At 36.4% G+C, this 12451-nt stretch overlaps 1 protein-coding gene across 9 annotated transcripts in view; it reads right to left on the bottom strand.

Moving 5' to 3' along the window:
• Window positions 1-12451, bottom strand: part of LOC127647278 (RNA binding protein fox-1 homolog 1) — a 425943-nt gene that overhangs the window by 77127 nt on the left and 336365 nt on the right. For 8 of the 9 annotated variants that reach the window (XM_052131435.1, XM_052131437.1, XM_052131432.1 and 5 more), the window contains 2 exons: window positions 2149-2292; window positions 626-679 (listed from right to left, as the gene is read on the bottom strand). In XM_052131435.1, the coding sequence (XP_051987395.1) occupies window positions 626-679; window positions 2149-2292 (198 nt within the window). The remainder of the gene's footprint in view (window positions 1-625; window positions 680-2148; window positions 2293-12451) is intronic. The other variant, XM_052131433.1, reaches the window with a different exon arrangement.

Here is a 12451-nt window from a genome sequence, read left to right as displayed (position 1 = left end):
CTAAGAAAAATAAAGTCACTCAAAACTAAATTCAAGAAAGGGAAAAAATAAGTCTTTACAGAGGAAATAAAATCTATCGGATTGAAGTGCTGTAATTTAACATCATCTAACAAAACGTTATAAAACAAAGAAAAAAACTCATAAGACAAATGATAAAGGATTGTGAGCTACAGAACTTGTTATCATGCATCATTATCTCCCCCAGCTGGAACAGAAGAACATAATTCATAGTTCAATAAAGAAAATTGTTTGTGCACAGGAATGATGCTAAGTGTCATAACACTGAATAACACTGTCAGTTACGGAGCACAGCAGAGAATGTTCTTCATTTGACACCATAAGAGAACAATGACAAGTGCCAAACACATTTCCACACACTCCACTGAACAGGGTACTAATAACTGTAGCACAGCAGCTGATATGAGATTGCATTACATATGTGAACATGACTAAAACAAGGATTTATTCTGTACATTACTGGTTAGTGCAATAGTAACTTATCACTGAAAATCTGTATTTCCCTTTTGTAATAAATATTCTGTTAATTTAAGTCAAAGCTATCCACTGCACATTTATCACTGGTCAAAAATGAGAGCATGCAAAAGGAAGTAAGTCACACACATACCTTTGATCCTCGCTCATTAAATATGATTTCAACATCTAAGATTTTACCAAATTGCTGTAAAGAAAACAGACATAAATATCAGCTTTTACATATAATTTTACATGTATTTTTTTTAGGCATTTACAGTATTCACGTGTAATTACATGGTTAGAAAAAATGTATACACTTGCTATACACACTGTTTGTGAAGACTTCAAATATTCAGGTTTTTGACACTTGAACCAATGAATTTTCATGACCTTTTTTTCAATTGTTTGCGATTCCTTGATAAGGATTCTTTTTTAAAATCATTTTGATTCAGACCAATTTGCAAATGAATCTTTCAGACCGATTTGTGAACTGATTTGACCATTTGACCCTTCGCTAAGCCCTGCCTTAAAAGAGTTTCTGACCAATCCTGCCTTAGCAACTGTTGCTCTGCTGCTATTTCTCTGACAAGCATTTGCCTTTTTACAATGAGAGCCTACGGGAGTAATGTGTGTTTTAAGAGTGATTTTATCGAAATTATAAAAAGAATATATATATATATATATATATATATATATATATATATATATATATATATATATATATATATATATATATATATATATGTAAATATTTTAATTCAATGGGTCACTTGTAATAGTGATATGAGGTACCTAGAGAGGATATACAGTGTTTTATTTCTTTCTTTAAAAATAAATCTTTAAATAAATATTGAGAAGAGCATGCTATGAATTAAAGTGTATTATTATTCATCATTCCCAAATGAGCATGTATAACAGCAGTGAGGAAACCTACATTTGCTCCAAGGTAAATGAAAGCTAACAACTTAACATTAATTCATTTACAGTACGTATTGATTCAGGTCTTAATGAATGAATGAATGATCGTTACATTTATATAGCGCTTTTCTGACACTACTCAAAGTGCTTTAAACTGTGAACGGGAATCTCCTCAACCACCACCAGTGTGCAGCATCCACCTGGATGATGCGACGGCAGCCATGAGCCAGTACGCTCACCACACACACCAGCTATTGGTGGAGAGGAGAGAGTAGAGTTATAGAGCCAATTAATGGATGGGGATTATAAGGAGGCCATGATTGAGAATGGGGGAATTTGGCCAGAACACCAGGGTTACACCCCTACTCTTTACGAGAAGTGCCCTGGGATTTTTAATGCCCACAGACCATGACCACCCATTATAGAAATTACTTTCTTTAAATGACTTTCTAAGATTTTGTAAATTTTAATGACTTTTCTGCACTAGAAAATGTAAAATGTATATAATGTATATTTAAAAGTATGATTTCCAGGTTTTTCACCACCACAGGGGACATACTGAACTACAAAAACAAAACCTACAAAATGTGCTAGAGCCAGATCAAAGACAGTACCCAACTCAAATACCATCCGACAAGCAGTCAGACAGCACACTAGCACATGTCTCAGACCCTAGCTTCAGCTGTGCTTGCATGGCCACCGTCTACTGTGTGTTTGGAAAGAAGAGAGAGAGAAAGAAAGAGAGCAGGTACTTACGCCAAACATTTGCCTGAGGTCTGGATCTCTGAACCTGAAGGGGATGTTGGAGACGTGGAGCCTCTTGGGCTGTGTTTTGATTTCTGTGATTTCAGATGACTGTGTTTGCTGTTGGCTGTCTGTCTGTGCTGAATCGTCTGTCTGCTGTAGAAAAAGGGGAGGAGAGAGCAAAAGCTGAGAATTTCAGTTTGTAGAACTGGCAAATTTTGATGTGCCATCTTTAAACTTGAAGTCAAAATCAAAAAGATAGGACTACGTTTTTCAGATGCAGACAAAAACAGCTGTCTTTGCACACAGGTGTTGATTGCTGCAGTGATGTGCTTTTCAGGGTTGCCACATTTTTTTGACCAATGAGTTTTCGTGACTTTTCGATGTCCTTTCCAGTCTTTTGTGATTACTGGTTAAGGATTTCTTTTAAAAATTATGTTCATTCAGACTGATTTTCTAACAAATAATTCAGATGGATTTGTGAACTGGTTACACCAATTCATGTAAAAGACTTAACTCAAAATAATTATTTGCTCTCAACTTAGAAATCAAAATGGCTTGCGATCAAGTTTTATTCCCCACACCAGCAATATGTTGCTGATGAAAAATTTTGTTGAGAATAACTCTGCATTTCTTCCACTTGGGGCAATTTAATTTCCCAGTATTTTATTTTTATTTAAACATTCACATTTCAACTTTTTGTTATATGAAACTTTTTACCGTGCATTCATAATTTATTTTTGGTACATTTGAAGTGCCTTTTACGTACCGATTTTACTGTTTTAGCATTGTCCCAGACCAAGACTTTATATACTTAAATATGAAAATCTATAATCAAAATACAATTTATTACATGTTTAAAACTATGATAATCTAAAGAGAGAAATTAACATAAACCATTTCAATATTAATTGTGCGAAAATGTGTTCAATATTTTTTTTTTAATAATTATTTCCACCACACCAAACTATTTTAATTATTATTTTATAAATGAAATAATATTATTATAAATAATAATCATTATTATTTTTTATTGGAGATCTAATTAACCAAGTCAACAAAAGTATTTGTGAAGAGCATGCCTGAGATATATGAGACAAGTGATGTTTGAAGAACACAAATATGACTAAATATCATATTTTTGATTGGGCATCATTTTCAATCAAGCTGTAATGTTGCCAAATTTGCAAAAATGTAAAAAATATTAGTTAATTGTGCATCAAATTATACATAAAATGTTTGCTATTATATTAGCATTATCAAGACACAGGAATCATCAAATTGTATTAAAAAAAGGTTAAAAACGTAATTTCCATCACCATCATTTCCACCACAGAATTCAGTTAAACACAATACAGAATTTGAGACGTGATGAAAATGACATTGTGGTTGGAATTTTCATCAGTTTTAGAAGAAACAACAAAAATGACATATATCCCCTGTGGAGCATGTACATACCGGTACATTGTTGGACACTGTTAGAAGACAGATTAAATAAACTAATGAGAGTGTAAAAAATGTTTTAACAAGACTTTACTTCCTACAAGTCCAGTTTCTTCTAAGTGGTTTTCCAGACCTGAAAAACACAATTTTAAAATTCCATGATATTTCCAGGTTTTTCATGACCATGGTAGCTGGACCAAGGGGCTTTTTATGATTGGGTCCATCACAGATGCGCAGTCAAGTCTCCTGTGCCAGTACCTTCGGGCGCTCCCGGGGAGCCAGACAAGACATCCTCGTTTTAACAATATATCTGGTGAAATCTTTCACCACCTGTTCTAGCCTCCCTTTCTCAGGCAGATATGAAAAACATATGTTAAGTGCACGCAAGCACAAATTTGAGGCCGAGTTCGTAATGTGGTGCGTGCGGGAGTTGGGGCCGTGGGGGTGGCCTTGTGGAGGGGCAATGGGTGAAATGTGACATGGCTGCCTTACTATATCATGCTTTCTCTTGCTCTCTCTGGCCACGGATGACTGCTGGCTGCTCCCTGTGTCTACGTGCCTCTCATTCTGGATCGCTGCCTGGAAGACGAGAAGACCTAGTCCTCAGTGTGTGTGTGTGTGTGTGTGTGTGTGTGTGTGTGTGTGGCTCTTTCTGTCTGACTGTATTTGTATGACTTGTATGACTGTATTGTGGTGGGAGACTTTCTATTTTTCTCCACTGTTTATGTTTGTGTGTCAGTGTGTGTGTGTGTGTGTGTATGTTATCACGATGGCACTAGGGATGGGCACTATGACGTTATATACTGTGTGATGTTCGAAGTAGAGATTCTGCTATACTGTTTACACCATTATATTTGTGATGGGATACAAAAAAATAAATCAGACACACCATCCACTTTGAGTTTTTGTTAACTCAAGTGTTACATATTGTGAAGATGCTTTTGCACCAATGCCACACTTACTGTATCATTTATTTGTTATTATTAATTTTTCCCTAGATGCATACATGACTTTATATCCTTAGAAAACATATATGTAATGACAACTTTTATTGCTACTTTTTACTGCTACTTGTACTCTACACACAATTATTAATATGATCATGTTTTTTTTAACATATACTATATTACAAGGACTTATTACAAGTGGCACATTCAAACAGTTCTTTCAAACTTTCAGAAATCATCATTTTTGAATTTTTTAAACAATTTTATAAGTGTATATTTGAAATCATAGTATAATCTGTAATATTCTGGGTGGGTTTGTGTCTAATTTGGGTGGGCCAGGCCCATCCCAGCCCACCCTTAGCTATGCCACTGATATATTATTACATAATAGATGGAAATGACAAAACAATAAATGTATTACCAGAGAAATGCCAGTTTTATTGCATTGAATGCCATTGTTCTTACATCATGTTTGACCTACTATGGAAATTAGGGGTAGTGATGCTGCTATCTTAAAACCCTAAATGTTATAATAGTCAGTTCACATGGTCAAAGGCACCTTAATTGAGGCATTTCGAGAGTTTTTCAGATGAAAAGACCACTTCAGATACACATTATAAAAGACAGCTATGTCATTTTTAACCACATATGCATTTTAGGGCTAATCTTTTTAGTTGCATCCTTTAAGTTAAAAAAGGAAGTGTTTTTAAACGTATTAAGTCACATGGCTGTGTACATAACCCTACATTTTGGGTTGAGTTCCAAGTAAAAAAATATTATATTGTGATTCTACTCCTAGCAGCTAGCCTGCACATTATGTGCATTTATTTTCCTTCCTACAGCTTCAGATAGGTTTGTGGTTTCTGCCATGAGCTTACAGTTATGCCCAGAGAGTTTTCTTTTTTTTTTTTTTACTTTCTGCTTACTGCAGCTATCCTGTCATGCTTCAACCGCTCTGGAAATCATATTGTCTGGAACAAAAGAATGACCGAGTGACCCAGTGTAACAACTCCTTCTCTGACATTACAGATGCTCAGGTCTGTTAAGGTGAGCTTCATTGGAATTACAGCTGATGGAATGGACCGTTTGCCTTTGTGTGTGACATTGTTATTTAAATCAGGCACTGCTCAGGGCGACACTGACAAAAACGGCAACAGAAAGATTCCAAAAGCAAAGCTCAAATGAAGAATAAAGAACGGCTTGCTGGGGAATGTAAATATGAATATCATTTCATCATAATGTTTGTACAGGCGGCACGATATACCCAACCGCCTGCAATGAAGAAATAAAAAAAGAACACATGAGAGAGCATTTGAAAAATGATGGTCTTTCAATACATGAAAGGCTGCAGAAGTGGAAGGGAAAAAAAAATCTGTCTTGTGTTATTACAAGTCATAAACAAAAGAACACCCACTCTTCAAGCCAGAGAAAAAAGAGGAACTGAAGATAAAACGCTAAAGCAGTGTAGTAAACCATCCAATGTAAAATTGACAAGATGTGTGCCGTCTTTATTGCTTTAACAAAATTGCATTTTCCCTATTGTGAGATGCTTGGTTTAATGGCATCGAGAGGCAAGCAGCCCCTGCAGTAGAGACAACTGGGGCATTATAATTGGAAATATGCTTTTCCATTTACTGCGCTTTCAATAAAAGATTGGGACGGAATGCAGCCGATCTATAGGTTGAGACACGAAGCAGTCAGCGACCATATGTGCCATCTTAAAGATCTAATTTCATGCACTGTGCATATGGCTGCCTTAATGGCTCAATTAATTGATTCTGAAATCAATTAATCGATTCATCCTGTCTAGTTGCCGTGGGGGCAGGGGGGCCACAGAGACTGATATCAGGGTGATGGTATGACACACGGAATGGGAATAAATCTATAGGACTAAAATAAGGTCTGCTAGTGTCCTGCTGGGCCAACACCCAAAGTAAAACTCACATCCCAAAACATTCCTCATTCTTGAGAGCAATTCTTACAGTTCATGCTGAAATTTACAACATCAACCATTGCTTTTGCAAACATTTCTTGCTGAGGGAAATTTGCATTAAGATTGAGTTCTTCATAATTCTGATGGCTGAAAATGTGTGATGCACAATATGATGCTAATTAGGGATATAAAGTCAATACAAAGATAAAAAAATATCTTTCTCAAATATCAGTAGTGCAAAGTACAGACTCAATTCAGTTATCAGCTGATTTTGAACACTTGAATGCATATTCAAGATCAGTTATATATATATATATATATATATATATATATATATATATATATATACACACACACACACTAACGGTCAAAGGTTTTGAAACAATTACTCATTCTTTATTATAATTTTTTTTTTTTTCACATTTTAGAATAATAGTAAAGTCATCAAAACTATGGAATAACATAAATGGAAATATGGGAATTATGTTGTGAATAAACAAAATCCAAAATAAATAAAAACTGTGTTATATTTTAACATCTTCAAAGTAGCCACCCTTTTCCTAGAATTTGCAGACATGTACTCTTGACATTTACTCAACCAACATCTTGAGGTATCACCCTGGGATGCTTTTTAAACAGTATTGAAGGAGTTCCCATCTATGCTGGGCAATTATTGGCTGATTCTATTTATTATTTGGTCATCAATGAAAAAAAGAATGTATTGCATTTTAGTTTTATAATGAAATAAATTAATATGGTGGCACAATTATATTTTTGTCTACAAAACTAATTTCAAACATTTAAGCATACGCCTTCAGATCAAAAGATTTTTAAGATCATGTAGAACATTTCAGTCAAGTGTTTCAAAACTTTTTACTGGTAGTTTATGTGTATATATATATATATATATATATATATTTTTTTTTTTTTTTAAGGAGTGACTTCATTAGCATTTCTTTCTTTCTTTGAGAATTCTGAAACTATATTGACTGTTATTGGTATCTACTACTTACATTTTTATAGCATGACCCTGTTAACCCTGCTTCTAATCATGACAAACTGCGAAAGATTCCAAGACAGCCAATAAAAAAACAAGTTCTTGGCTGCTATTTCTTAAAAAGGTAGTGAAAGGGATGGAAAGAAAAGGGAGTGAGAGACTTCCTGTAGGTAGGAAAGGTGAGGGAATGATGAAGAGATAAGGACAAGGCTGTGAGGGAGGACAGCGGATCAGCCTGGGAGACCTACTCAGTTACTGACTGGGGACTCGCAGAGTTGTGAGTGTTTACCATTCATTGATCTCACACTGAGTGCTAAACGGCAAAACAGTGACAGGGCTGCCGGTGTGTGCTCTGAACACACATACACACACACACACACACACACACACACACACACACACACACACACACACACACACACACACACAAACACAAACGCACACACAAACACAAACACAGGCACAGACGCAAGAGTGTAAGAGCCCACACAGACACACATATGGCAGAAGCGAACAGAAAAAGATAACCTCACATATCACTGCAAGGACTTGAAGCGTAAATTGCCAGTAAAATATTTTTCTTTCTGAGGAATTTTTCAGTGCGGGGGTTGTGGAATAACAGCATCCATAGACTTTTTGTTTATTTATATTTTTGAGAAAGATGCACTTGCCTACTAAATATACTCTTAGAACATTTGATATTGCATTTTGTTAAACTGTATTGGCGGGAAAAAAAATCACCGGAATAATGCCAAGATCGCAAACCTAGCTACATACTTAACCTAGCTAAAAGGAGAGGAATATTTTTAATTCCTTTCTCAAACAATTCTGGGCTCCATGCCAGGTAAATATACAGACTGTGTGTGTCTCTGTGAGTGTGTGCGTGTGTGTGTGCGTATAGCAAGCATACGGCTGACAGTTTACATAGTGTGCCATCTGTGCCACATTCTTCTCACTGGCAGAGGACTCGAACATGGAGAAAAAACAATAACAAATGCAAAAAATGCTTCCAGATAATCTTTTTTGGTATCAAAAGATTCATTAACAGTCATTCATTAAAACAGACACATATTTCGCTGCATTGTTGACTTTACATGAGAAAAATCAAGCATTTGTGGAGGATAAACAAACACGTTTGCTGAGGAGGAACAGTGCTCATTTGTTACAGTTTTGATACTGTACAAACGAAAAACTTAGTGGTACAGGAGAGAGTCTTTCCTGCACTTAGTGAACCACGGAGGCGAAAAGCAGTCACTATGACAGCTCAGCAATCAGATAACGTACAACAGCGATGATGCTGTTTTTAAGATGCGCTATTTTAAGCATAGCAACATTACAAGGATGAAGCACAGTAGCTGCCTGAGTCAACCTCCACTATCTTCCATTAGTCTACTTTTATCAGCAGACCTCAAAGCTGCATCAGAGGGGGTGATGGGGGCTGTTCCGTCAGTGTTTGGCTTGTTAGCATGGCCCATTTTGCCCCTGCTGGTAGGTCTTCGTAACTGCACTTTATCCATTGACCGCAATTTAATTTAAAAAATATATTTAAAAATATGATGTTTCTTGGGGCCTGGGTAGCTCAGCAAGCAAAGATGCTGTCTACCACAACTGGAGTCATGAGTTCGAATCCAGGCTTCCTAAGCAACTTCGTCTCTGTGGGAGTAAAAGTCACACCTTTTTTATACGAGCCAATTTTTCACATTTTCATACAATTTTGAAATCTCATACTATAATTATGACTTCTCATAAAATCAGGTTGTCTTTTATTTTTCCATTTGCTGCCTTAGATGTCAGAGCTCAGGATAGTCACTTGTGAAAGACTTGGGTCTTTGCACATTGCTGTGGTGCCATCAGCCAATATTTTATGTTGCTCTAGAGTAATTAGTCACATGGCATTTACAGATCAGGCAATTGGCTCATCTGTGTTTCCCATGAGCAAAGATTTCAAATCATGTACTTTATGGGGGGTCTTGTACCAGACAAGCAACTACCACTGACATGTATGGGAAAGCTAACAGATAGCTTTCTCCAGGTATTATAGACCTCCTTGGGCCATTCGTGTGACATCTGCCCTCTTGAGGGTATGCTATCGAGAAGGCCCATTCCACATATGCAGCCATTAGCCCTCCCTTACAGAAAGGCATCCCTCGCTCTCCCTGGGTGAGGATGGGAATGTCAGAGCTATGTCTCTTTGGAGCACATGGGGGAAGAGGGCCAATGAAGCGAGACAGGAGTCAGAGCAGCAAGCCGTCACACTGAGCTGACATCTACACAGATTAGTCAAACAGTTTCAGAGAAGAGATGAGCTCTCACACAGACGCTGGCCACTGAGAATAAGGCGGTAATTCTCGGCACTATATCCGAACAGTGAAGAGAATCATCTATTGCTGTTGAAAATGTCCTTCTAAAGGCTGATTGTTTTTCATCCACACAAAGAAAACAAAGGAATTAATTTCACACAAAAAAAATTATTCTTAGTCTTATTCACTAACCGCCCAAAATCCATTTGAAATAGGCACTATCTGTGAGGGTATAGTAAATTTCTATGCATGTTTAAATGTAGTCATTGTCATTCTTTTTAGTGCAAACACATTACCTTTCTGTGTAAATCAGTCTTATTATAGATGCATTTTATTCTCAAAAGTCGTAATTAACGTAGTGTTATTACTAATAAAAAAAAGTTGGCAAAATGTATGAATGTTTGTGTACATTTTCTATTGATCAGGGCAGCAGTATTTCATGATTTTAAAGAGCCAATTCAGGTGCCTTGATGCTGTACAGTCCCACCAAAGTATGTATGATGGTGATAGTCTAAGGCATCGTAGCACTCTGAACCAATCCGCAAAATTGGGAATTATGCTTTGCAAGTTGCGTTCAGCACAGGTTTTTTGGCTGTTACCTGATTTGTATAATTCCAGTGCTGAATCAAGATGCTAAAACAACAGAGACGGCGAGTGCAAATAAACAACGCTGTCAGTGAGCGCACTCCATTATTAGTGGATTCCTCCCAAAAAATTATCTGCACAAAGTTGGAATCAGAGTTTAGGACTCTTTTGTTTGCGGATGAAGGATCACTTGTATTAAATTTCTTTGTTCTAAAAACAGCTCCAGCCAGATGAAGCCATTGCTTTGGACATCTGTAAAGTTAGCCTTTCTCTCTATAGCACTAGTCTTGGAAAGTGATAGAGAGAGAGAGAGAGAGAGAGAGAGAGAGAGAGAGAGGGAGGGAGAAGGAGGGAGAAGGAGAAAGAAGGGGGGTGGGTGGGCTTTTCAAGATGTGGCTTTGCTCCCTTCTTTTGCTCTGGCACTAAAACATTATTTGAACACTAAAGTAGTATAGGCAATGACAGTCTGCATTCTGTCTGCAAGAAAGCTTAAATTTTCCCTCAGAATAATATCACAGCCACAATTTTAACATTTCTGTCTGTTCAACAAATTGTCTAATTATAGGGCTATCAAGAACTATTATTTTAATAAACAAGATTCTACAGCTACATCTTGATACTATGCAGAGCTATGCTGATTCTCACCATTTCAAGATATCCTCTTGAAATTATTTTAGAAACCACAACAGACCAACCAACCTCACCAGCCTAAAAAAAATTGTACTCTAAGATGGTGAAATAACACAAAGATGGTCAATTATTCATGCCCTAAAACATATTAAATATTAAGGCGGGCTATGGCACTGATGTCCTTTGAGGGCAGATCACAGGGGGCACCTCAATCCACAGCACATTTCAAAAATCCTGAACCGTGACGAGCAATGCTATCAAGAAGAGTAAGAGAGAAAGATAAAGAGAGAAAAATAAGCTCTGTTTCAAAACCTAGCGAGCTGCCTGCCATCTACTGCCTAACTGTCATGGAACATCATAAGTGACTGATTTCGATTTGGAGACCAGACTCAGAATTTATTTCAACAGAGTTTCATGTAAGTATGTTGCTGAGCTAATGGCGCAATATGGTTTTGGATCCAAAATGAAAATTCTTTTATCATTTACTTACCCTCATGTTGTTACAAACCTGACAAGATGTTAGGCAGAAATTTAGCCTCAGTCATGATTCACTATCATTGTATGGAAAAATTAGGCAATCAAACAAAAACATCAAGTCAAAAACATCTCCTTTTGTGCTCAACGTAGAGCTGGGGGATTTCTTCGCTTTTTTATGATTAATTTGAATTTACATTTTGACACAATTAAAAATATATTCATTTAATCGAGGAATCGAGGAAAATATTAGCAAATGCTTTAGTTAGATTAATTATCAATCCATCAAAGGCTAAATAAGGAAGACAATTTTTTTTTCACAGTGCTTGTTTTAATCCTGCTCCAAATCTGATCAGCTGCACGTGTGTGTTTGCTCCAGATGAACATAACAGGTTAAAAACACGGAGACTGATATAAAAGACACCTGTAATATTTCCAGTCAAATTGTACAGTGTGATTATAGCTCAACTTTGTCCATTATGACTGTAAACACCAGCTTAATCACAGTCTACGATGATGATGAACGGTCTCCTTTCTTATCTTTTTACCCATAAAAAGCATTAGTTATGTGACAGTCACAGGAGCATCATATCAAATTATATGGAGAGGCTATGTATGGGAGAGTCAAACATCAACTGCTCCTTTTACCATGTTTCAAGTGTACAGTGGTGGCATAAAATATTGGCACCCTTGGTAAATATGAGAAAGAAGGCTGTGAAAAACAATAATTATTTATCCTTTTTGATCTTTCATTTAAAAAATCACAAAAATCAACATTTTAAACAGGAGAAATATATCATTATTAAATAAATATTTTTCTCCAAAACACATAGGCCATAATTATTGGTACACTTTTATTCAATACTTTTTGCAACCTACCTTTGCCAAGATAACAGCTCTGGGTCTTCTCATATAATGCCTAATGAGGTTGGAGGTTAATGCATAACAAGGGATCTGAGACCAATCATCCATACAGAATCTCTACAGATCCTCCAAATTCAGTGGT

This window comes from Xyrauchen texanus, chromosome 8, assembly GCF_025860055.1.
Source record: "Xyrauchen texanus isolate HMW12.3.18 chromosome 8, RBS_HiC_50CHRs, whole genome shotgun sequence".
Classification (NCBI taxonomy): Eukaryota; Metazoa; Chordata; class Actinopteri; order Cypriniformes; family Catostomidae; genus Xyrauchen; species Xyrauchen texanus.
Note: the sequence above shows the minus strand (reverse complement) of the source record. Positions and strands in the feature narration are given on the sequence as shown.